The 27,164-nt window shown below is 45.7% G+C and overlaps 1 protein-coding gene across 9 annotated transcripts in view; it reads right to left on the reverse strand.

Moving 5' to 3' along the window:
• Positions 1-27,164, reverse strand: part of Tead1 (TEA domain transcription factor 1) — a 229,860-nt gene that overhangs the window by 58,234 nt on the left and 144,462 nt on the right. For 4 of the 9 annotated variants that reach the window (XM_028875863.2, XM_028875861.2, XM_028875857.2 and 1 more), the window contains exons 3-5: positions 5,312-5,376; positions 2,747-2,809; positions 2,595-2,657 (exon numbers count right to left, since the gene is read on the reverse strand). In XM_028875863.2, the coding sequence (XP_028731696.1) occupies positions 2,595-2,657; positions 2,747-2,809; positions 5,312-5,376 (191 nt within the window). The remainder of the gene's footprint in view (positions 1-2,594; positions 2,658-2,746; positions 2,810-5,311; positions 5,377-27,164) is intronic. The other 5 variants (XM_028875860.2, XM_028875858.2, XM_037211422.1 and 2 more) reach the window with 3 other exon arrangements.

Here is a 27,164-nt window from a genome sequence, read left to right on the forward strand (position 1 = left end):
CTGAAGGTCATTCTTCGGGAACGTGGTCATGATGCTCCCTCCATATCAAACCATGGCTCTTTCTGCTAACAGCCAACAGTGCCTTACATCTCAGAGTCCCATTTACATGGATAGTTCTGGGACAGGGGATTGGCTGCCAAGAGCCCACCAATGAGTACTAGGCCTGGAACATTTGATAGGTATTAGCTGATGGAGAGAGACACAGAGGACTCCATTTCTTTTACTTTTTTTTTTTTTTTTTTTTTTTTTTTTTTTGAGACAGGGTTTCTCTGTATAGCCCTGGGTGTCCTGGAACTTGCTTGGTAGACCAGGCTGACCTCGAACTCAGATCTTCCTGCCTCTGCCTCCTGAGTGTTGGGATTAAAGGCATGTGTCACCACCGCCCCATGGGGTCTCGGTCGGTCTCGGTCTCTCTCTCTCTCTCTCTCTCTCTCTCTCTCTCTCTCTCTCTCTCTCTCTCTCTCTCTCTCTCTCTGTCATTTCCCAGAGCTGAGGACCGAACCCAGGGCCTTGTGCTTGCTAGGCAAGCACTCTACCACTGAGCTAAATACCCAACCCCCCGAGGCCTCTATTTCTACAAGAGGAGTGTGGAAGAAAAGAATCAAAGAAGCCACCAGAAGGCAGGGAGAGGCACTTCTTGAATTCAAATGCTGAGGCTGCCCCCTTGTCCCTACTGCCAAGAGTGGGTTGAAAGGGAGGAGAAAGCAGTCTTTTTCTTTAAGAACAAACATAAACACAAGTATGTCTGTCTGAATACAGGTATATGCATAATACCATGGCACACTTAATTTAAAGTCAGTTGAAAAGCCTCCAAGTGACTTCCCATACCTCAAGGGGATCGCTTCTGAGAAAGACTTTTTTTTTTTTTTTTAAAATCACCTTCTGAGGTTTCCGTCCACCCCTGCCCCGCGCCCCACGCCTCCCAGCCTACAGGGAACACACACATAGTGGAGAAATAGTTTGTAACATCATAGATGGAAACATAAAATTGGTATCTATAAACTTCTTTGTACATCATTAATTCATTAGCCTAGAGAAACGAGAATCAGAGTGAGAACTTGAGCAAGCACTGGGGTAGTTACATCCACATAGAGAGTACAGCACCTTTGGTTAAAAAGCAGGATCTAGAAAGTTCCTTTAGCCTTCCAACTGCTCAGCCAGTGCAGCTCAAAGCCAGCCACCATCAGCCACACGTGCGAGCGAGCGAGCGAGCATGCTGCCCACTGCGGAGCACATCCTTCCTGCCCTGGTTCTGCGCCAGCTGGCCTGGCGTGCATTTTTAACGTTGATGGATTTGGGGAAGGGGTCCCAGTGTTCCGCACTAGGAAACGACACTGTTTTGGTGTTGAATAAAACCACAAATGTCATGGGGGGGGGGGCGGCTTGAGAATAGCAACAATATGCTCCTAGATTAATTTTTATTATGAACCAAAGACCTTCCCAGAGGCTGTAGATTAGTGCATTGCAGAGACGTAAAAGTCATGTACTTTACTATAAACTCTGAAGCAGGAAAAGGAACTCGAAATTAATTATCAGTGCCTTAATAGTTTAATTTTTACTTATTACTGTGAAAGGCACATGGTTATAAATGAGGCACAAATAAAAAAGCTCTACATGAACCTGCACACGAGTTTGAGATTTTAGTTATCTCCAAGATCCATTGTGTTTTGGCTCTCTGTATCTGTAGATCTCTTTATCTCTTTCTTTTGTGTATTTCTGAGATGGTATCTCGTTATGAATTTGTAGCACTCCTCCCTGCCTCTGCCCCCTACACACTGGGATTACCGGTATAAGCTTCCAAGCCTGGTTTAGACTTCTCTACAAAGAGACTTATTAAAAAACAAAACAGAAAACCCAGCATGTCAGACAATGTGGAAGATATCTGATGAAAATACTGAGTTGAAAGAGATGTATATGAAAATGTATTTTCTTAAGATTATTACTACTATTACTGTTATTTCTTTTATGTGTATATGTGTTTTACTGGCTGAGGACAGAAAACGACATCAGATCCCCTAGAACTGGAGTTGCAGATGGCCGTGAGCTGCCATAATGGGTGCTGGGAATTGAACCTGTGTTCTCTGGGGGAGCAGCCAGTGCTCTTAACCACTGAGCCATCTCTCCAGTCCCATAAGTATTTTTAAAAATACATTAAAAATACAAATTAGCGTCATTTCTAAATGTGTGTTATAAAGTCATTTCACAACAACTCTAGGGATGATTTCTTTCGTTTCTTTTTCTTTTTTTAAGTATCTACCAATGGTTTTATCTGGGTGCAAACTGCTAACCCAGTGCTACAGGGCGGTTATTAGAATTTTCTTTTTAAATATTTGTTTCTGTGCTGAAGTTATCAAGACCAGCTCTCTGCTGCGATTGCGTTGTTACTGGGAACACACACACACACTCACACACACAGAGTTTAATGTGAGGCCAGTACAGAAGCGGAGAGATTAGACACAAAGAAATGTAAACAGCCCTCACATGCTAGGAAGCTAGGTTACAAGAATCCCGGCACCAGGCATTCACCAGTCACCATGGAAAACAGGAAGTGAGGTGCATAGCAACCACGAGCCAAAAAGCAGAAAAGCGCATACCTTTAGCTTGGAATGAAAATCACGAGATTTCCTTCTGGCAAGAACCTGAATGTGACTAGACACCTGCAGGGTAGGGGAAGGGAGGAAAACAAAGGAAAAGCCTGTAACCATGGAGATGAAAAGCCCCCTACAACTGGGCAAGCCAGACGTACCTTAATGGCGGCTTGAATTTCTCGAACTTTCTTTCTTGCTAAGACCTGTATATGACTAGACACCTACATTTTTCGGGTTTATGCAGGGGGGAGGAAAAAACAAGAAAAAAACAAAAACAAAAACAAAAAAACAAACAAAAAAAGGAAATCAAATATAAAATCGCTATTCCTTGGGAGGGGAGGGGTGGGGGAGGTTATTTGCATCTCAACGAAGCTCTGCGGTTAGGAACATACAGTCCCGGCCAGACACCAAGCCCCAGCACTGATCTAAAGCTTTACAGACAGGGTCCTCACTGCAGTGACTTGATTCAGAAGTTTGGGCAGGCTCACCTCCCATGTTCCCACCTGAAGAGACCACAGGTGAGTGCTGTGGAGAGCTATTTGGAGAGCCATGACAGGGGGAGAGGAGGGGTGCTTTTTTTTTTTTTTATGAAATAAAAAAGGCAGGGGTAGAGATAAATGAAAATATTTACACCTCTCGGTATCAGGAGGGAAAAATCCTCCTTTCTCAATTTAGAGCGGACTGTCCATAAATTAGCATGTTCTACAGAATCACAGCTGAGGCTGTGAGGGGGTTCTGAGCTCCTGGAGGACTCTGGATTCTATGGCAAACGCCGAAATAATACTGACACATAAATTAGATCTCCAAGAGAAATGAGACCTAGTTAGCAGAGCCTTTTTTTCCTCCCTTAAAATTTCTTTAATCCTTCTACTGTTTTGGGAATCGACTGGGTGCCAAGTGGATCTGCATATTATTACAAAACGAGATGTGTGAAGCCAGCCAGCCAGCCAGCCAGCCAGCCAGGCCAGCCAGTTAAAAATCTGTGTTGAAAAACCACTCAACTTTGCTGAACACCACACTGGGGAGGTGTCGCCAAATATGGCCCACAGGCACCCTGAAGATGGAGCTGGGTGGGGAAACACAGGCAGGCAGGCCTCTGACACACACTGGGCAGGTAAACCAGCATCTATTTCAGTGGGACTTGATTAGTGAAGGGGTCACCACGCAAGTGACCAGAGCTCACCGGCCAAAATCCAGTTCAGCTCTTGAGACCTGCTGTCTGCACTGGGAGATTCTGAGCCTTCCCATTACAAGTTCAAAGACCTGGGCTTTCTGGCAGTCACCTCATTTCAAACTCTCCAGTGACTCCAACAACAGGACTCGGCTTTATCAAAGATCTTTTGGTGGTTAAATTTGTCTTTTTTTTTTTTTTTAGTTTCAATAATTTGCTTTCTTCCCGTTTCCAGAGAAGCAGGGGGCTCCCCCATCCTCTTCACCCCTCCATCTGGCTCCTGCTGGTCCTCATTTTCACCCAGACTCTTGTCTGATGCCCTGACTCAGTGAGGGCTGCGGCTGGGTGCATCCCCAGCAGACAGCGCCTGCCTGCCTCTGCTGGCAGGAGGCCACTCCTTTCTGCTGACTCAGCAAGGGGACAGCCCAGGCAGCCTTTCTGGGGGACAGCCCAGCCCCCTGATCCACACTCCAGAGGGAGAAGCTTTTTGGGAGGAGGCAGGCCCCTGCTGCCACTCAGCCTTAAAGAGACATGGGTGAGTTGGCTGCGTTCAGGCTTCAGTTTTCATCCCCTCACCTCCCTTTAATTATTTTGAGATGAGGTCTCTAGGTTGCCCAAGTGGTCTTGAACTCCTGGGCGCAAAAGATCCTGAAGCCTCAGACTCCCAAGTGGCTGGGATTAGAGGGATATTCTACCACATCTAGCTAGCTGTCGCGCTAAACTCTGAGCCATGTCATTCCATATAGGTTAACATTTAAAAAAAGTTTTCCCATTAACAACCCACTCATCACATTTTTGTTTCCCTTCTTTTTTTCTAATACTAGAGACTGATCTCCCACCCATTCCAATCCAATTGTGAACTTGATCACATCAGAAATATGGGCTTTGTGTCAAAAACAAAACAAAAAACAAAAAAAAAAACAAAAAAACCAAAAACCAAAAAACCCAGGGAAGGTAGAGCCCTGGCCAGAGTCAGAAGAGAATTCCATTCCTGTTCTGCAGCGTATAAAAATTGTAACTGCTTTATAGTTACAGCAGCAGAGGCTGACAAAAAGCCATTGCTAAAGAAGCCACAGTGCCCTGCAAGTGTATCGCTCAGCATCGTATTTAGGCCGTTGCTAAAGGCCACCGGCGTGACTTCATTGAAAGCATGACAATTACATAATCGTTTCAGGATGTTAAAATGCACAGAACCTCCAAATCTCTTGGCTGGCCAGGGTTAAGTGCACCTGCAGCCTTCTGCAACTCTGGCAGATGTTAGGGAGGTGGGAAAAATGGCAGGATTGAAAACACCTTAGAGCAAGGGGAGCTTCCGATACTGGCTTGGCAGTAAACGCCGCCGCCGTATGTGTATGACAGCACATGAGTGCACGCTCAGGCCACAGAAATGGTGACGAGTGGAAAAAAGGCGTCCCACTCCAGGACGCCCACAGGGCGGACTCCTTACAGGGCACTGGGCCTGGGGCTCCTAGAGCTGAAGCACAGCAGCCAAGGCAGCCCAAGGTCTCCGGGCCATTCACTGACATGCAAACCTTGCAAGCGGGTACTGTACCTGCTTCCTGGTCCTTGTCTTCCCTGTCCTGAGTTTGATGTATCTGGCTATCAATTCATTTCTACCTGCAAGAAAGAAGAATTTATAGTAAGGTGGGCTACTTAAGGATAAACAAAGGCCCTACTTAGAAGCAGTGGTTCTCAACCTTCCTAATGCTGCGACCCTTTAATACAGTTCCCCATGTTGCTGTGACCCCCAAATCGTAAAATTATTTTGTTGCTACTTTGTAGCTGTAATTTTGATATTGTTATGAATCATATCTGATATGCAGGATATCTGATAATGCAACCCCGAAGTGGTAGAGATTCACGGGTTGAGAAGCACTGCCCTAAAACGTTAAGAATAGAAACATGATTCAAGAATTTTGAACCAGAGAGAGGCTGGAGAGATGGCTCAATGGTTAAGAGCAGTGGCTGCTCTTGCACAGGACCAAGGTTCAACTTCTAGAACCCACATGGTGGTTTACAACCATCTGTAACCCCAGTTCCAGGGGATCTGGCACCTTCTTCTGGTCTTCACAGACACTGCACACACACAGTGCACGTACATAAATGCATACAGGTAGAACACTCATATACATCAAAGAAAAATAAACCCGAAGAGAAAAATTTTTTGAATTGGGGTGGCTGGCAGAATGCTTGCCTGGCCCTGGGCTAGCTCCCTAGACCATATAAACCAAGCATGGTGGTGCACACCTGTGATGCCAGTACTTGGGTGGTGGAGGCAGGAAGATCAGAAATTTCAGATCAGCCTGGGCTAGATGAACCGTTGATTTTTTTTTTCTGATTATTTAATTGGAGCTTTTTCAGTTTATTCCTGACAGAAAAACAGCACACTGTATGAGAAAAATGTTTACTAAGGGAAACTGAGATCTTTCTTTCAAAAGAGTATGCAGACCTAGAAGGATCATGCTCTGAAGTTGAGTGTGCCCATCAGCCTAGACACTCACTCTGCTGATGCTGTCTACCACCATTAATTTATTATTTTTATTTTATGTATATGAGTGTTTTTTTTTGGGGGGGGGTGTTTGAGACAGAGTTTCTCTGTGTAAAGCCCCAGCTATCCTGGAACTTGCTTTGTAGATCAGGCTGGCCTCGAACCCACAGTGCTCAGCAATGTATGTGGGTGTTTTATCTGCATGTCTGTGCATCATGTGCATGCCTGGTGCCCACTAAGGTCAGAAAAGCATGTCAGATCCTCCAGGACTGAAGTTATAGATGGCTGTAAGCCACCATGTGAAGGGTGTTCCTCAGTTACGTCCCTCATCCTGTTCCCCCTCCTTTCAGAACTGCTGGTATTTTTCAAACCCCTAATATAAAATTTTCCATTTATTTCTATTCCCATTTCACCCCATTAAACTGAGCCTATCATTCCAGCCTGTCAAAATCTTTTCAGATCCCAACTCTATAACTGAATGTACCTTTTCCAGAGCATTTAGAGAAGGGCTTCTGAATTCAGTTGGGGGGGGCGGGGGTGTGCTTCTGTGAGCATCCCCTTTCAAACTTCTCGCTGCCAATATCTCCTGTAGTGTCATTGGGCCTACTTGTCCATCTCTCAGAAGGCTGTGCAGATTTTGCAATTTGTCATAAAGGCTCACTGACAGCCGAGCCCAGCCAGGAGTGCCTAATTACCAGAAACCAGACCTGAATGACAATGTCCACAGATCAGCCGAGTACCCTCCAGCCCAGGGCCCTCTCTGGGCAGCCATTCAGGGCTGTTTGAGCGGCCAGGGCTCTGTGCAACATGCAATTTCGCCTGGACCTTGTCCAGGTGGCCCAGGAGAGGCTCTTACCCCAAACTTGCTTATTTTCTGAGAATACAGAAATGGCTAGGAGATGCAGCATGAACCTGACACGCCGGTTTTCGAGTTCTCATAGTATCAGTTTGAAGGAGTGAGGTGGCTATCCAGGATAGCCACAAGCACCCAAGATTCCCCACGCCCATGGAAATGGCATTGTGCTTTAATCCTGCTGCAAAGTGACTCTAAGGCCACTTCTCCATCAGGTCCTTTCTGCAGAGGTGTGCTATGCACGCCTCTCTGGTTATTTCACTAAAGATTTAGGTTAAGGCAAGTGTGTGTGGGATCAGCCCACTTACACAGAGATCTGGGTGGGGGACCAGCCCTCTTACACAGAGATCTGCCATTAAAATAAGAGGAGGAGGGCCTATCTTACTGTCACATCATTTTTCCAGAGATGAACAAGACCAGTTTGGTGGGGAAGGGGGGGGGGGGGTTGACTTTCAAGACAAAGTCTCTCTGTGTAGTCCTGGAACTCACTCTGTAGACCAGATGTCCCTGAACTCAGAAGAGATCCTCCTGCCTCTGCCTCTTACGTGCTGGGATTAAAGGCATGCACCACCATGCCAGCTCACAAGACCACTGTATAAAGCCTGGGTTATTTTCTTTCATGCTCTGCTCAGAATTACTTCTGTCTTTTAGATATTGAAACTGTTTTAACATATGCAGTGTGTCTTCCCTAAGATAACACGTAGATCTGCCTGAGCAATTCTCTTGCAAGCAATGCCCTAATATGGCTTGTAAACTTCTCGTGTGATTTCAACCCTTTCTGCCTAACTCAATTACTGTACTGCATGGTTTCATTTGGAAGTACAGGCTAACCTATTACCTGGATCAAATTATTTTAAATAATTCTTTAAAAATAGCAAATAGAAATCCTTTAAACCAAAATAGAAACCGTATGGTTGAGTCTATTAAAATTTTCTACATTTATTCCTAAATCTTGCCTGAATTAAAATAATCTGACTTATTTAGGAAACAAGCGTGGCATTCCAACTGTCTGGATTTCTCTGTGACCCTGACAGGATACCCTGAGTACTACTTCTATTTCCTTTGTGTGAGAGCGTGTGTGTATATGTGCGTGCAAGAGAGTGTACATGGTGTGTGTGTGTGTGTGTGTGTGTGTGTGTGTGTGTGTGTGTGTGTGTACATGCACACACGCACCCACGATTCAAGTGTTTGCATTGAGAGGCCAGAGAAGACTGTTTTCATATCACAGTAGCACAGTCTCCTGTACTGCCTCGAGACAGGGTCTCTCAGTAGACCCGAACTCAGCTCAGCATTTCTCTTCTAGGCTAACCTGACAGCAAGCCCCAACAGGCCTCCTGTGTCTCTTCCACTCTACCCGAAAAATCTGGGGATCCAATCAACCCATTTCCCGGTGCTTGCTTTTACCCACGAAGCCATCACCATAGTCCCCCACTTACACTTCTCTCAAAGCACAGTGTCTCAACTGAACTGTGTCAGTTTCTATTCAAGAGCTGGGACAGACACCACAACAATGCAGCAGAGCCGTCACTGGGAGGGGCGCCAGGCTGCACTCCAGGGCCTTGCTGAGCATCCACAATCAGAACACCGGCCGTTAGAAATGTTCACTATTAGCCTGGCGGTGGTGGCACATGCAGGTGGATCTCTCTGAGTTTGAAGCCAGCCTGGTCTACAGAGCAAGTTCCAGGACAGGCGCCAAAGCTATACAGAGAAACCTTGTCTTGAAAAAAACAAAAAGAAATGTTCACTCTTGCTCCTTCAATTCTTCTGCGCTTTCTTTTCCATGAACATTACATTGTAAAATAGACTTCAACAAGGTAAACTCAGTTTTACATCATCTCCCCACACAGTTTCTACACATTATCTGAAACAACTGTGGTTTTGGATTGTGAATTTTCCTGAGATTTTTGGAATATCTACATATATAAACAGGTTATCTTGTGGGCAGGACCCATATCTAGACATGGAATTCATGTATGTTTAAAATAAATAAAGCCCTTATCAACTAGCCTATAGGAAACATAATACATTTAAAAAACACGCACGCACAACAAGGTTTAACTACACCTGTCACATGAGGTCAGACCTGGAATTTTCCACTAAGTTTCAAATGCACTCCAGATTTCTGTATTAGGGATAGTCAGGCTATATTTAACTTCCTAATTGTTTAGGTTTTTTGAGACAGGGTCTCATGTGGCCCAGGAAGGTGACCTTGAACTCCTAAACCTCCTTCTCCACCTTCCAACAGCTGAGCTTGCAGGTGTGTGCAATACCTCGGGCATGCAGTATCACAGGTGTGTGCACCATCACAGGTGTGTGCAGTACCACAGATGCTCACTTTCCTGGCCCCAGCCACCAAGACCTGTTATGTTGTTGTAAGGTAAAGGCATCTAAAGCGTCTCTGGAACATATCATTACCTTGAGTGAAAAGGCCAATCTGGCAGGCTGACCACTGTCGCCAGATAAAAGCTTATCTCCTAAGAAGCAGGATCCTGGGACTCTTGAAACCACACTGGCTGCCTCAGACCCACTGAGCTTGCTAAGCCCACTCTCTGGGCTTGCCATCGGAAGCTGGGAGGCCACAGGCCACACAGGTCACACTTGGCATTCCTGACACATCCCTTCTCCTCAAGAGCATTGTCACGTTTCATTACTGAATGTCACCTCTAGGCACAACTCCAACAGAGGTATTCTCACACCCCCTCTCTTTGGTCTGAGACCTTGTGACTGACAATGGTTGTTTCTCTCACAGGCAGGAGGCCAGGGTCACAAACCACACAGCCTGGCCTACCCTGCCACCCTCCCCAGACCTTAGATGTCTGAACTTAATGGCTGACAGAAGGTCTGCTCTCTAGCTTTTCCTGCCCATAGCATAGTGTACCTTTTTGCTAAGGGACAGGATAGAACTCACTGAAAAGCACAGAGTTCGAACTGGACTTCTAAACCCAGAGGAGACTGGTTAACATTGCTGTGGGCTGTATATGCGAAGGAAAGTGGCCTCAAGGTCATGTTTGAGGCTCAGCAAATTCTGGGTGTGTGGCTACAAATTGTAGCCCAGAGACACTCAGCTTTAACAGAGTAAGAGCCACTTTGTTATTGAATGGAGTCAGATTGCCGGAGAGGGGAAGAATAGGATGTTCCTGCTACAGCCAGGATAAAGAAACTCAACTTCAGCAGGGCTCCCAGGCTTTCAAGTATGGAAAGGGGTCAGGCCCGGTACTAGAATAGAAGAAATACTCTGTTGCCCTTCATCCTTCAGCAGATCTATGTGAAGACCCCCATCACTGTGGACCCATGTGAGGACCCCCACGCCCATCTTCTATGCAAAAGAATGGGAAACAGATCACAGGTGTAAGACAACGTATCTGACCAGTGCTGGTATCAGAAAGTCACTGACCTATGGGTACAGTTACAGGGTTAGTCACACACCACCCTAAATTCTGATCTATCTAGCCCAAAGGGCTATTCAATTCCTAGGATATTCTCAAAGAACACTTTGTGTTTCCTGTACAACCAGTGGACAAGTGTTCCTATGAACTGGATGGAACGTCCCCACTGATTTCTGCATGCCTAGAGTCCATCCGCCTTTCTGATAGCATTGTCTTCCCAGAATTTTGACCTGGTACGAGACCACCAGACCCCCTCTTTTCTAAACACCTCTGACCCTTGAAATGACAGTATGCAGGTCTCCCTGCCTGTCCTACCCAGCAGCTCAGTGTTAGCGGGGCATGCCATCATCTGAGACATAAACAGCCCTATAACCAAATTTGTTCATGGACCATCACCATAAAGCCAAGAAAACGATGCAGTGGGAAGAAGCTGTGAGAAGCCTTCCAACAGCACCACAGCCATGGGGGAAGATGTAGGCTCTGTCCTCCAATGCCAGCAGCAATACACAGCACTGGGGGAGGGGGGGGTGTTCATGGAGGATCTCCTCAGACAGGATGGCATGAACACAGCTTCTAACCCTAGGATTCATTTTCAGTAAGCTGGAGTTCATCTAAATGAGAGGGAAAAGCTAATGTTCTAGAATGTAAAAACAAATAACCAAAAGGCGTAGAGGGACACTGCAGGGACCAAGGGTCACCAACTCATCTGAGGGGTCTGGGGGTCCACATCCATGGACCTGGCCAGAGGAGGCCGTCAGTGGTCTTACTTTACTAATATTAAGGCTTAATAATTACCCACTATCACCATTGTCACCTGCCTGGCATAGTGGGAAGTGGAGGATGCCCACCAAGGGGGAAGACACTCCCAGTCTACATTTGATGGGGCACGGGCAAGACAAAAGTAAAGTGATGCCACTTACAGGAGTTTATAATGTTCAGAGAATCTCCAAAGAGGTCCTACTGTGTGCTCACATGGCGCCCAGTCTCCTCGTGGCTACGAGGCTTCCATGTCTGAATGTTTAAAACACTACGTTGCAGCCTCTTCCCTGCCCCCAGCACACACCAGGCAGGAAGCTTCACAGGAGCATGGAATAAAGCTGGATTTCTGCTCACTGTACCGAGGCAGGTCATAGGTAGGCACGAACAGATGGAGTGAATGTCTCCACGGGAGAGATGTGGGATCAGCGTGAGAGGGTGACTTCATGGAAAGGGGCATTTCAATCAGTCCCTGAGCACCGTCAAGGAGGAAGTAGCCAGGCCAATGTCTCAGTTAATCCCCAATATAAATCATTGACCAAAACCCAGTGCCAACATGGAAAATCACCAGGAAAGGCCAGGGCAACTTCCTAAGTTGTCAGGGGTTAGGACTGCATGTTCCTGAGCTAAAGGTCTATAAAGGAACGGGTGGCAGTTTCCTGAGATGACCGGTCTCTTCATTCAGTGGCACAGGAGAACAGCTGATACTTAGAAGATCATAACAGAGGAGGACTGATGGACCCCTGGTCAGCCAGAAGTTTGAGTCTCCCTAGAATCTCTTTAAAGTGCCTGGTAATAACTCAACATCTAGCTTCCTGGAAGTATCATCAGCCCACCACCTGGATAGCATTATATCAAGTGACAGCCCCCGTAAAATAACTTTATCATGGAGGTAAGACAGCTTATAATACATTTGCACAGAACTACAGGAGAGCAGGTAAAAATGGCTCAGGCTTTGCTGAATGCAGCAGTTCTGATTCTGCATACATACAATCCATGCTATAACAGATCTGTGGAAAAATAAGTAGGAATATGGTTTCCTTGCCCCCCACCCCACCCGCCGAAACAGGGTTTCTCTGTGTAGCTTTGGCTATCCTTGAACTCACAGAGATACACCTACCTCTGAGACCCCTGACCAGGGGTTTCTGGACAGAGGTGGTTCTGACTGAGGCACCTTTCAACTCATCTCCTTCAGGCCCACGTCTGTTTATGTTGGGTTCTGTTAATCGTTTGAAAGTAAGATGACCAAAACAGGCAAACGCCATGGCACTTGGTCCCCAATTTAATGATGCTGTTTGGAAGGTTGTAGGGATTCATTAAAGGAAGCGGGTTGATGGGGAAGGAGGGCCATGAGGTTATAGCCCAACCCCGCCTTCTTGCCCTGTCTCTGCTTCCTGGTTAGTAGCATTAAGGAGCAACAACCCTGAGGCATCCTTGCCACTATGCCGCCCCTCCATGATGGACTGTATCCCTCAAACCATGAGCCACATAAATCCTTCATCCACCAAATTGCTTTAGCAAGTATTTTATCAGAGCCATGTGAAAAGTAGCAAGTATACCCTTCCTGTGTCTATTATGAGGAAAACAAAATCCTCAGAGCATTCCTGTGCAGGGATCTCCCGCTCAAGAATGAGGCAGCAGGAGCTTTCCCAAACGACAGGTCTGCCTTCCACACTCTGTCTAGGCCACTGTGTAGCCATCCTCCCTACAACATTCTTTCCCTCCTCTTTTGCTTGCAACTCCCACGCATCCCCCTGCATCCCAGCTGCCATATTTCTTCCAGGGGATCTCCAGGAGCAGAAATGAAGCCTCCACCACTGCTGGGGCCACATCCTTCACATCCTACAACAGAGGCCGCTCTACGGAGAGGCCACTTGCTTCCCTCTGACCCCATATTCGGCACCTTCCAATTGCACACGCCAATCCATATTTTTTTTTTTTTGTTAATTAAATGAACAAGCTCCTCTCTTCTGTGTGAGGAAGAACAAAAGAAAAAACAAAACAGAACTAATGGAGCATGGGAGCTGGAAGCACTACCATTATCCCTGATCTCCAAAGTGCTTTCTGTTCCCAATTTCAGAGATGCACACTTTTCCAGACCTGAGCTCTGCTATCCAACACTGCCACCAGGGCGGCCACTAATCGCTCCTTCCTTCTTCATGCCCCACCCACCTGCCACAGAAAGAGGGACCTAGTCCAAAAAGAGAGCTAATTTCAACATTAACCCAGGAAAGCCTCGTTAATGAAAAACTTTGCTAAGAACACTCTGTCTGTTTATTAATTATTTGGCCTTAGAGAAGTGTGAAATCCACACATGAGAAGTGCTAAGAACTGCAGGTCTTCACAGAGACTCTTTACTGACGCACTGATGCACGATTCTGGGTGTGTCTGCTCCCCGTGCTGGAACTACACTCAGGGTGTCCTGTGAGCAGGACCACCCTCTACCCCAGCTTGCTTGCTTCTTTTTTTCTCCTCTCCTTCCTTCCCCATCTCTCTTCCTCTCTCTTTAAGACAAGGCCTCACTATGTAGCTCTGGCTGGCCAGGAACTTGCCATATAGAGCAGACTAGCCTCAAACTCAGAGATCCTCCTGCCACTGAAATCATGGCCACCTAGATCTCTCTGGAGACACTGAGTAACTCCATCTGAACCGCTGCTTTCCCATGTAATGCTGAGCAAACTGCATGGTCTCTGAGGGTCCACTGCATGTGTTACCAACCACAGTGTGAAGGCTCTGGCACCTTACTGTAGGCCTATCATTGTCAAGTAATACCAGTGCACTGGTATGTGTTTCTAGAGTCTGGACCCACTGGTGTAGAAAGCCCTCAGGAGGGTTACAAAGGTGCTCTGTCCAGGACACCACCCTACTGGGCATCTGGCATAAGCCAGCTCCCATGTTACTGAAATGGAAACACTATGATCTTTTCATTTAAAATGGACTCTTCTGGTCTGTGGGATGACATGAGCTGCCACCAAGTCTGACGGCCTGGGTTCAATCCCTGAAACTCACAAGGTATCCTATGAATTTCATACCTGAAAGGTGACATGAGTCCAACCACCTACCTACCCACGCAAAATAATTCAATAAATGTTAAAAATTGTGAAAATAAAATAGTTCTTTTTCATTGGATAAAATAGTAGACACCTGGTTTTTAGAGGAGGCTAAGAGTCAGAAGGGCTGGGTGGCACACACCTTTAATTCCTGCACTCAGGAAACAGAGGAAGGCAGATTTCTGAGTTCCAGGACAGTCAGAGATACCAAATTTAAAAAAAAAAAACCCTGTCTTGAGAGACAACTGCCATGCCGATGGCTGAGTGTGGCCAAGTATCTTATGAATTGTGACAGTTAAAAAAAAAAAGAACAAACCTCTGTGTGGATAGACAGGAAGAATGTCAAACAGCAGAAACTTAGTTCTTTCTGGGAAAACATTAACTCTTCAGAAGAATTAGCAAACTTCTACAGCTACTGAACAAGAGTTGCACAAAAGTGAGTCACACAAGCCTTAAATCAAAATGAACCTCACGTATGATCGATCACCTGATGCTTAGAAAGCATGTCGAATAAAAATGCCTACTTAATAATGCTTTTCAAAGAGTATTTTTAAAAAGCACTCAAACTGAAGAACGTGAACTTGAGGGTTAGGCTAAATGCAATCCCATTGCTCGCATGGACAATGTGGTGGTAGAGAGCCACCCAGGCTCACTGAGTACCTGCCACACATCAGTACCATGCCAGGCGCAATCTGTGCACATACAGAACCTTTGTACCAGATTCCCTTCTTACATATGCTGCAAGTCAGGTTCAAAACTTCCTCCAGAGGTGTGAATCCAGTGTGGTTTCCCAAGCTCATTATTGCTTAATTTCCACCAAGTATTCTGAAAAGGCCCATCATCTCACACAATCATTACAAAATGCTTAAGAAGAACAAAATCATAGAAAGTGGCAGAATTCAACCAAGAAATGGACTGAATCACATAGGCTCCGCTGTAAATGGTCTCTGCGCACCACTTACAATACAGAGTAGGTCTCAACTGTTGCCTATAAAGCCAAGGCCATCACAGGACATGGACATTCCTCCACCACTACAGACCTTGTACTGTATCAACAAGACCATGTGTGAGATGCACACTCTGGCATAGGACACAGTCTACCCTCAAAGAGCCCAAGATTGAGGCAAGATGGTTTGTAGTACGAGTAGCAGGCCAGCTTCAGTGAGAAGAAAGAGCTGTTCGGAAGAACAGCCCAGACACAAGTGCTGTGACGCTGCCTCCTAAGGTTGCCCTGCTCTGGGTCATGTGACCTGGCGTAGTTCCAACCCCTGTGAGGCCAAGCTATAGAGAAAGCAGTGGCTTGGAAAATGCCCTTTCATGTTAAGACAGTGGCCAATTACATTAAAACACATCACCTCTCTAGGAGGAATGTGAGATTCAGGAGAGTTGGCCGTCTTTCTGTATCTTACATTTCTAATCACCCAGGTACCACCTTTGGTCTTCTCATCTGCCACTCTGTGCACACACTTCCCTGACACACCCTTATACCACAGCACCTCTGTGTAAAATGGCTAGCCCTCACTCTTCCCTCCTCGTGGTCCACATCTGCTGAACAATAACTTCTAAGTTGCTAAGACACCATGGCCTAGAACATCTTGACCACTGGCCCCCCCACTGTCTGGATACCCAAACTAGAATTGCCTGGTGATGTGTTCAGTGGGTTTACCCAATTTCTTTTGGCAAATGCTGGCTTCATGAAGGCAGAGACTACATTCTGTCTCCACAGTTCTCCTGGCTCCCAGCACTATGTTCAGAAGATGCTACTGAATGATGATTGTACTGATGCTGGCTTCTGTCTCTTCCTAAAGCACGTATATTTTGAAGAGCGGCATCATGGCACACAGGAAGCAGAAATTTGATGTGTTCTTGAGGCAGAAAACAGGAAAGAGCTCCACAATGGCAGGAGGAGGCAAAATCCAGGGCTCTTGTCCTTGAGCTACACAGGGTCTGGGTGAAAAGATCATGGAATGTTGAGCTATCTGTGACCTTTCCTTCCCCTGAAAAACAGCCAAGACAAAGGGCCACAAGGTAGGTGAGCAGCCTACCCCATTTTCTAGTGGAATTAACTTGGAAAACATAGAACCTTCTGTCTTCAAATCACATTCATCTACCACCCTACCCATCTATCTATCTATCTATCCATCCATCCATCCATCCATCCACCCACTCACCTATCCATCCACATAATCACCCATCCATCCACCTACCCACCACCCATCCATCCACCCACCCACTCACCTATCCATCCACCCACCCATCCATCCATCTGACACAGGATCTCCCCATGATGCCTAGGCTGATCTTGAAAATTGTGCATCAAGTAATCTTTTCAGTAATAGCCCTGGAGTAGTTGGCTAACAGGCTTGTATTGGGACACCTGGATTCTCTTTTTAAAATTCCAGTGGCCTTCCATAGCTTTTAGGATTAGCATCCTGCCTCAACCCACCCACAAAGAGTAAGTCAATGGATGATTAAATATTCTCTAGGAAACATCTCTTCTTTTGGACAGGTCAAACAGGTTAAGAATCAACTCACTAACTCAGGGCCACATTCTGGGTAGCCACAATGTTTTCTAAAGATAGAAGGAATATACATCTGCTAGCTCATTCACTACACTCAAGAGCCCAAACGTCATATCCTTATATGGCTCTAGCCTTGAATATTGCTTTGTGAAGATATCTCCAAGTGAAATTATCCAGCAAACCCTTGTGTGGATAGAAGGTTGCACAAGTCAACAACCGCTTAAGCAGTTTAAACCAACAAGCAAGATGCCTTCTATTTAAATGCTAGGAGCGACTCTATTTTAAGCCTTTTAAAATCCTTCGGGCAGGTGTTTAAGCTGTGTACTGACTGCGCCTGTGGAGGCTCTGGGGTGGGGGATGGCAGGCTCCACTCTCAGCGCAGGCAACAGTTTTGTTCAGACAATCTTCCTGCTGCAGGTCATGTGACAAAGGGCAAATAAACAGCATCTGGGGATTTTCAATTACAGACCTTCGCCCAGCATGCCTGCACTGTAATCTCTACCAGATGAGGCCCAGGCCTCCCTATTTTCAATAATTCACACACTGTGTACACATAACATGACAATAAGGGCATTCATGGTGCGGCCTGATTCGCAGATCAAAGCTAGCAGAGGGCCAGGAGGGCCAGCTGTAAGCAGGCTCGGCTGCTAGATGCTTCGTGCTTTTCACAGGCTTGGAAAGGCTCTCCCCAGGACCTGGCAAGCAGGCCTCTTTCCTGAGCTGTATTGCTGAGCAAACTCTGAACGGGAATGGGGTGCCCTCGGGGAATGCCAGAGAGACAACCCATCCATGCGCATTTGGGAGTGCTGGGGAAGCTGCATCACTCTGATCCACTCAAATTGCTGCCTCTTGGCTGGCCCAAGATCTGTGCAAAAGTTCCTGGGCCAGGTGGTTCCTAAAAATATGCTCATTCTAAAATCATTGTACAGTACCTAGGCAGTCTAAACCCTTAACCAGGTTCAGTGTCTTCCCATTCAGCCTGCAGGAACACAATTAGGCCAGAGGACACAGTGCCATAATTTAAGCATGTCTTAAGGTGTGGAAAATGAAAGACAGGTCATTGTTGTTACTACTGAAATCTCTACAGTTAATTAACTCAATTAATCCGCATGTGGAGACCAGCACTGGTAGGCACAGGCTTTGTGAGGATGTGCATGCCCCAACTCTAAATGCACAGATTTCTCAAGTCCACAACATTCCAGATGCCTCTGGCCGGACTACGGAGTAAGTCCGGTGGAGGGAGTAGAGATACGGCTTCCTCCTCTAAAGATTTCACACTCGTCACTCAGGGCAGGAACCAGGAGAAAGCCATAATAGCGACTTCCTCTTTGCAAACACATGCTGCTCACCAGCTGTGGCTGTATGTCCTTCCCCCTTTCTTCTCGCTCATTCAGAATGGTTTCCTCCTAATCACAATAATTCTGAAAGTGCTAAAACATATCAATCGTTGGCTAAGCCGTGCCTACAAAGGGGCCAGCCGGCTGGCTTTTATGGCCTTGTCCAACAGCAGCTGATACTTCATTCAGCAACAAATCCAATTTAGCAGTTACAAGAGGGTTAGCATCCCTGAAAAAATACAGGGGTTGATCTGGCACTCAGAGTCGGCACAAGCTCTAGACATGTTGCTTTGCAGGTTTTTCTGCTGCTGTACTTGGAGGTCCAGAATCAATCGTCTTGCACCCCCAAACACATCCCCAAGCCCGCACAGTCTGATGGTGGCAGCGGTGATGGAGGCGGCAGCAGTCTAATCAGGCAAGTAAGTGTTCACGGGAACTGAACAGTGTTGTTTTCCGGCTGACTCACAAACACACAGGAAAAGCAGTAGCCACTCCATTCTGTCACAAATTCCTAACACGCTTAAACCTTTGGGCTTTAGGTCAGCTCTAACGATGAGAAAATGTTAAGATTTTTACCTTTTGATGAAAATTTGTTTTGTAATAAGGACTCAGAACTAAAAGAACCTGTAATTAAACTGCTTTTTTTTTAACATATCAAATCCTGGTCCCATGAGGGAGAACAAAAAATTGACAGAAAGAATATTCATTTTAAAATGCCTAATATACGTTATTTCCAGATGATTATCTAAGATCAAGTTAAAAGAATCTCCAGAGAAAATGACTTAAATAATTCAGCCATAAAAAGAATCCTCTACCACCACAAAGATGTCATTTTTAAGCCACAAGGTAATTTATAAAGTAAAATAAAAAGGAAATGATGTAACAGAAACATGGGCTGGTTACTCTTTAATATTAGGCTTTGTAGTCAATAGTTGGTTATTTATCCCAGCTACAGTTTTACCGATATGAAAAAAAGTGAGCCACAGAGACATCTGGTTTAAAAACATAAAATTTTTTCCATGCCATAAAGGAGACACATGCAATTGTGGCTGGCGAGTTATCAGCGATGGAATATTCCATACATGGCGCTCTCAGTTCATGTGGCTTTAAAGAGCTTCTTCCTCTCCGTGCACTTCAGAAAGTACAATCTAAAATAACAAATCCCACCCTCAGAGCCTACAGACAAACGAACCATTAGATTAATATTTTGTCAATGTCACTTGTCACAACAAAAGTGGCAGCGTTTCTCATTTACTCGAAGACTGGTTTAATTAAAATTCAAAAAACCGCGACAAACCTATATTGAATTTCATTGGCTGCACAGTAATTACTTATTTTGTAGCTGACTATAAACAGTATTTTATTACATCCACAAAAATGCATTTAAAAACTAACAAGAACTCTGACACAGGCAGAGAGCAAGGCCCGCCTCTTCTACTTGAAATAGGGAGCTACTTCCTATTAATGTGACCTAAGAAAAAACAAGCACCCATGAGTTCCTTTTCCCAGTGCATGGAACGACAACTGACATGCCTGCAAGAATCCGCTCACACCAGGGCTCAGCTCCCCAAGAACAGATCTGGCAGAGCCTGATGAACAAATCTCCCCCCAACCCCAACCCCACCCCCCTGGACCAACAGAAAGAGTCTGGCTTGGCTCAAACCCAAAACTGAAACAATGGAGGCTGCCAGGCATGATGGATGACTTAGAAGACTTAAAACCACCATTTGCATTCTCCCAGATAAACAATTAGCTGGAGGGAAATGTGGAGGAGGGAGTCCAGGGGGCCGGTTTACTTTTAAAACATCCAGGACATTATCTTAAGGTGCCTCATTGGAATGAGAAGAAACAAAGCGTTAGGGGAAATTTAGAAGGTTTAAGTCAAGAGCAGTTTAGAAGCATAGAACACCCTTCCAGCATGAGAAGGTTTTCAATGCATGTCATGGCTGATGCCTCCATTCCTTCTTCCTTTATTTTCAATCCACATAATTCTAATAGGCGCACAATAACTTTTAAAAAGTCATTTATGAAGCAAAGCAGCTGGAATAAATGTGATTTAAGCATGAAGGAAAGGAAACGGCCTTCAGACATTCTTGCCAGACAGAAACCACTAGCTCTGAAGCCACATATAATTTCTTGAGCTCATGAAGAGCCTGGGTGGGGGTGAGAGATGCTTGAGAGAGGACAGAGAAATGTCTTAAAAGTCAACCTTCATTTCTCTGGAAAGATTTACAAGCCTGAACAAGAGTGCCTCCGGAAGTCCACCAATTCTCCATTAATGCAGGAGGCAGCAGTGTGGTTTCCAAGGCAACAGAGACTCTTGCTCGCCAGCGAGCTTGGTGCACACTGCCAAAGGTTTCTCCTCAAATCTCAACTTCCTGTTTGCAGGTGCTGACAAAACCAGACAGACTTTTAAGTACAGGCAAGCAGTGCACTGATTTTCCCCCTCAGAAAAGGGATTCTAAATCTTGGTCTTTAGCAAAAGTGACGGGGTAGAATCACAAGGCTCTGCAGCTAGCTAGACCTTGCAGTAGAAGCTCAGAGAACAATCTGAACGGGAGTTAGGAGCCCCCTGAGAACGTTCAGTGAGTTAAATATATTTGCTGTAATATTATAATGTGTTATGACAAGCTATATATCAACATAATAGGCTCCTGTGATTAACACTAGTCTGGTTTTTTTTCTATGTGTTATAGGAGCGGTTTTTGAGGGTTGGTAACAGTTTGACTTAGCAGAATTCAGAGACTAAAGAATCTGAATATATTGCATGCATGTACGTGTGTGTGCGCGCGTGCCAGAAGTTGACATGAGTGTCTTCTCAATGCTCTCTACCTGGGGCACACATTCAGCTCCAGCACTCCCCTCCCGTCTGCCTCCCCAGAACTAGGATTATAAGCAAGGTTGGCTAAACCCAGTTTTTAATATGGCTTAAGATCCAAACCCAGGTCCCCATGGCTGCACAGCAGTTACTTTCCAACCTGAGCCACCTCCCCAAGATCTGATTATAGTTCTAGAACATCTATAACTCTGACAACTATATTTCATGAGGTCACAATATAATTTAAAAGAGACTTTTCCTCCATGTAAACAGAAAATTGCAGAGAAAAGTACAGATTAGAACTCTCCCATTAACAGTGCTAGCTTATGGCAAAATGACTAACTGTTTAGTCTTAGTTTCTCCAGAGCTCTACTACAACGCTGCTGTCCCTTCTGGCTACTTTTGCATACCCTTCAAACACATCCAAACAGCAACAGAAAGCAGTCCCAACTGTATTGGGGAGCTTCAATGAACAACCCTCCCATTTCCTTCTGAACACTGTTTCAAGAGTACAAACCAAGGCAAGGGCGTCTGCCCCATCAACAGCCCAGAGGGCTCACAAAGGAGGCTCCCATTCCAAGCCAAACTCTACGAAACCAGCACGGGAACCAGCAGGCCCCCAGCTTCTCTCTGCAGAATGAACAGCTCTGAAGAAGGGTGTCTACCTGCTAAGGTAACACTCACTTCTCACTCCGGAACCATCTTCTCAAGCACACTGCTGTAAGGAGACTGGGGCACCAGTGGCTACTGACGGAGCATGTGGCAGCTAGCGGGGCTGAAGAAAGGCATCCGCTGGGTCTCGTCCTCCCTTGCCACGGTGGACAGCAAATGTGGGGGGGGGGGGGAGGCACAGCACAATGGCTAAGTATTTTTCAGAGCTTTCCTTATTAACTGCCCCTCCCCACTTCTTAAAATCTCCGAATAAACTAGTTTTGTAGGTCCTCTCTGTAACCACAGGATACCCGCACACATAGCTGGTTTTCAAGCTAAAAGGCTTTGTCAGACAGGAACAAGCTCCTGGTGGCTACAGTCAATGACTGAAGGGAGAAGGTATTCTATTTCACTTTTCAGACAGGCCTAGCCCCAGGACAACCTAGCTGAAGGACAGGAAGTGTTTCCTGTGCACACCCCTGCATCCCATGAAAGCCCCAAGAGGTGCTGTCAAATGTCTATCAGAATTCTGAGTGCCACTGTATGGGGAGGGAGGGAGGGAGGGAGGAGGGAGGGAGGGAAGAAGGGAGGGAAGGAGGGAGGGAGGGGGAGGAAAGACAGACAGACAGACAGACAGACAGACAGACAGACATTCAGGGCACCCCCTACTCTCAACAGAGATAGTGTCTCAGTTCACAAAGTGCATACAGCCAGTCTAGACACTGTGTTAATGATGCTTCTCATTGTTCTGAGAAGCAACTGAAGGCTTTGTTTGGGCCCACAGTTTAAGGTACAGTCCACCAGCAGAGGGAAGGAATGTCAATCAGATGTCCACACAGCAAATGCAGCCAGGAAACAGAGCTGGCTTCCTCCTGCCTATTCAGTACAAGGTCTCAACCCATGGAACGGAGCTGCGCACATTTCATGTGAGTCTGCCCATTGCAAATGACCCAGTCCAGAATGTCCAGACGTACCCAGATTTGACTCTTCCTGCTAAGTTGACAACCAATATTAACCATTACAGATGGTCACTTACTTCATGAAGATAAACATGTGAAAGTTAAGTGGGAAACATTACCACAAATAATCATCCCAATATAAGAATGCTGACTGATTTACTGAGATCTTTACATGAACACAACTGAGTGTCTATTTAGCTCCATGCATAAGCAAGTTAGACCACTCCGGCCATTCACTGAGCATCTCAGCATAAGGCTTCTGTCAGACAAGAGAAGGTGAACTTTGGGAGAGCTGTACCAGGAGGTCAGGCTCCATCCTGTGGATGGGTACACATGCACTCAAGAAAGGATTGCCCAGACACCTACACACTGGAGAAAGCAAGACCGGGGGCGGAAGCCACCTTCACAACTTCCTCAATATGGATACAAAGAAAGGTCATCAGCCTGGCCTGGTGGCATAAGCCTTTAATCCTAGCACTTGGGAGGCTGAGGCAGGAGGACTGCTGTGAGTTCAAGGCTACTTTGGGCTACAAAATAAGACCCCAAGATAGGACGAGAAAACAATAGGAAATGGAACTGAGAATACGGACGGAAAGGAATGGAGAAAAGATGGATGGATTTCAGTGGCACCTGGCACTTTCAGCTCCACAATTCTTGGAAACAAAGAATAACACAGGAGAAGGAGGCAAAAGCAGGGAGGCAGTAAGCTGCATCTTGAATAGATGAACTTGAGAATAAGAGCCATCGGTGTGGAGCAGCTCTCCAGGAGGCCGCGGGCTGTGCAGAGTCTAGCAGAGCAGACTCCAAGGTCACAGTTCTGAGTACTGAACCCAAGGGAGTAAAAGATGACACCCAGCAGCACATAAAGGAAATAAGGAGCGAGGAGAGGGGCTTGAAAATAAGGAGAGGGGCTTGAAAAGAGATAAAGGCAGCCATAGTGGAGAGGGAAAAGAGAAGTAACCCAGTTAAACCCTTTAAAAGAGCTCAAAGCTCAACGGTGTGATGCTGGGTAAAGACACACCACGAGCCACATACGCACTCGTACATACGCACTACATGACACCTCTAACATGCTAACATATGATGTTCTCAGGGGCTGCCTACTCATCAGTCTCACTCCAAATGGAAGTGAAACCCAGGGGAGTGGCTGGGTGGTAATACATGGTTAGAGAAGGTGGCACAGCAGAGCCTTTCGGGGAGAGGAAATAAGGGAGGAAACACAGACACTTCCCTGTATGTTTGTAAGGTCTGAGGTGGAGGGTGGTTACTTACCTGTCTGGTAGCTGCTGAGCTACCAGTACAAGATTTGGAGGAAAAAGCAATCCAATGCAAGTATTTCATGACAATCAATGGCCTATATAGAACTGACAATAAAAATCGTAGCATATTTTAGTATTTGAAAACTGCATTGACACAAATGCTTGACATTAGTGATATCACCATGTAGTGTTGAGGGGTGTGCATGTGTGCATACACACAGTTATAAAATGTCAGCATGCTACTGCCTAGAACCACTGAATTCTAGGCACTAGAGGTTTCAAAGGAAAAGCAGGTTTCCTGAGTCCACACAAACTCACTCATGGAGCACCTGCAGATCACTCCCCCTTGTCTGGGAGTTGCTCCAGGGTGAGCAGGCAGTACCTACAATCTGCCCAGCATCCTGCATGGCTGCTTCTCAGCCTTCACCATTTCCGCCTGTTTTCCTCACGAGACTAACCATTCTCTCTTTCATTCAATTAAGTCTTGCTTTGTGGCCTTCCTCATCTCTAACTCATTACTAGGGTCCCTACAACAGACCACTACACTATGAACGTGCTACAGAGAATGTCAGTGCTGCTTGCTACCGGCAAACCCCCATTCGCCTGCCAAGAACCACCTGAAATAAAGCCTCCACTGTGTGCTGTTAGAGACCCTTCGACTTTCAAAGCCTCACTTGTTCTTGGTGTCAAAGACACATGTCTACCCATCTGAGACGCTTCATGGCAAGTGTGTTTTCCTCTAACAACTTCTGTATCCCCAAGTTCCCAAGATATTGCCTAGCACAGAAGACATGATCAATAACTTCCCAGACCTAATGAACCAGGAAATACAAGTAGTATAGGCAGTACTTTTCTAATTGGGTTCTTTTTAAACTAACTTGGAATGAAAATACTATTTCCAAAAAAAAAGGCTTACTTAGGAATTTCCCCATGCATGTCTGTGAACAGCAATGTTCAGAGCTTTCTTTTTTCTTTTTCTTTTCTTTTTATGAGCTGCTTCTGTGGTGACATGTTTTCTGTCAAAAGAAATTTATCAGGCTATTTTCCCAATTTGAGCCACACACATTCTTTCTGCTGAGAAACGCTGTAATTGTGCATGCGTGTGTGTGTGTGTGTGTGTGTGTGTGTGTGTGTGTGTGAGAGAGAGAGAGAGAGAGAGAGAGAGAGAGAGAGAGAGAGAGAGAGAGAGAGAGAGAGAGACTCATCTCTCCAAGCCTCCTAATTACAAAACATTATCATTCAAAACCCAAAGCGTGAACACTCAGAGTATCTGCAACTGCCCTGACTGACTGGGAGGAACCCTGAAGACAGAGTGCCTGACTCCAGAAGACTCCTGAGGTTTATCAGACAATGTCACAGATGAGAAAATGAAAGCAAAGAGATACCAAGAGACACACACTGAGCCCTTTATAGCCAGGGAGAACTGGGGCCTGACTTATTCTTTTTTATTTGTTTGTTTGATAGTTTTTTCTTCTTTATTTTCTTTTCTTTGGGGTTTAGGGGTACAAAGGGGAGGATACATATAAAGGTCAGAGAACAACTTCGGGAAGTTCAGTGAGGATAAAGAGGTGAGAGGATCTGACCAGATAGAGATGATGTCCTTTCTAAGAAGAAGAGACAACAGGGAGGCCTGTGCTCAGAGGACAGACTAAGTATGGACACAGAAAACCAGGCAAGAACAGCCGTGGGAAAAGGCATCCAGGCCTTGGACTCCAGCTTCCAGACTAGGAGAAGATGACTGACTGTGGTCTCACTAGGCTGGCCTCAAACTTGCTATATAGCTGAAGATGACCTTGAACTCAACACTGTCGCTCCATGACACTCCAGGTTCACTATTAGAAAGGCACCACCTTCCCTGAAACATTTAGGAGGATGCCACCACCTAGTGACATTCAGAACACTGTGCTGTTTATTCTCAGGTCATCGACAGTGTGACAGCCCCAGACTAATCCAAACTATTGATAGCTTCTACAAGGACTCAACCTGAGTGACAGACACCACCATCCCAATGTCCAGCACTGCCCACTCCATACTTACCACAGTGTGGGAGCCTTTGAGTCTTTGCCATGGCTAAGAACTTGAAACACAATGCTACAGTGTGATGAGAAACTGCTCTTTGTTGTTGTTGTTGTTGTTGTTGTTTTGAGATGGTCTTGTATAGCCAGGCTAGCCTCAAACTCATTCTTTATCTGAGAATGATCTTAGACTCTTTTTTCTTTTCCAGGTATGTGGTGTGTGTCTGAGTGTGTGTACTTACATGTATGTCTGAGTGGATATTGTGTGCTTATGTGTGGGGGGACACAGGTGTGAAAATCTGAGGTGTGTGGAGGGGGCCTGCCCCACTTTTTCCCCCAAGGTACACTTGAGCAGGGAGAAGTGAGAAATATTTAGATAGAAATATAAAGGAGAGAGACAGAAACACAGGATAGTCTCGGGAGAGCCTGGATCAAGACCCACCAGGCCCTTCTGTCTCTTCTAAAGGGCTTTTATAAAAACACCAAGGGGTGGAGCAAAAGACCTCCCCTTAGCATAGCCAAGTGCAGACCCTTCCAAATACTTAGTAACCATGCACATGGTCAATCCATCCCTTTATGCAGCCCTGCTGTATAAAGCACGCTCAGATCTCACTAGGAGACCTCTGTGGACCCCAACAGGTTGGCACTGGGAATCTCTGGGTACACAGATTCCACTAGTGTAGCTAGCCACCTTTACTAGACTAATTAAACAGTTAATTTCCAAATTATAAATTAAATTCCAGCATTATAAATAGTTCATTTCCACCTCTCAAATTTTGGGATTAAAGGCAGACCATCTCCCCACCTGTATGTAGGTATTGGGGATCCAAAATCAAGTCTTCATACTTATATGACAAGCTCTTTACCCTCTTAGTCATCTCCCAAGATGAAACCTTAAAACTTCTGATCCCCCTCCCTCCACTTCCCAAATGCTGGGACTGCAAGCATGAAAGATCAGCAGAAAAGAAGCCCTAGAGAGGAGTGGGTGGGAAGTAATCATGTTGGTTCCTTGCAACCCTGAGCAGATTTCAAACTCTGCTAGTGGTGTACACTCCTGAGCATTATAAATAGTTCATTTCCAGATGATTGACAGTGGATGAAGGTAAGTTAATTAAGCTGTTTGCCTTTGCACTAGGGTATATGTGACTGCTTGGCTAGAGGGAAAGAGTCACTACGGGATGTTCAGCATTAATTAACTCGTGTTTAATTGCTAAACATAAAAACTATGAAGATGCTGATTTGGTTGGATTAAAGGAAATCTGCATTTCACAAAGCAATGACTTCAAAGGTTATCTTTGCAAAGGAAAAATG

The sequence above is a fragment of the Peromyscus leucopus genome, chromosome 1, assembly GCF_004664715.2.
Source record: "Peromyscus leucopus breed LL Stock chromosome 1, UCI_PerLeu_2.1, whole genome shotgun sequence".
NCBI lineage: Eukaryota > Metazoa > Chordata > Mammalia > Rodentia > Cricetidae > Peromyscus > Peromyscus leucopus.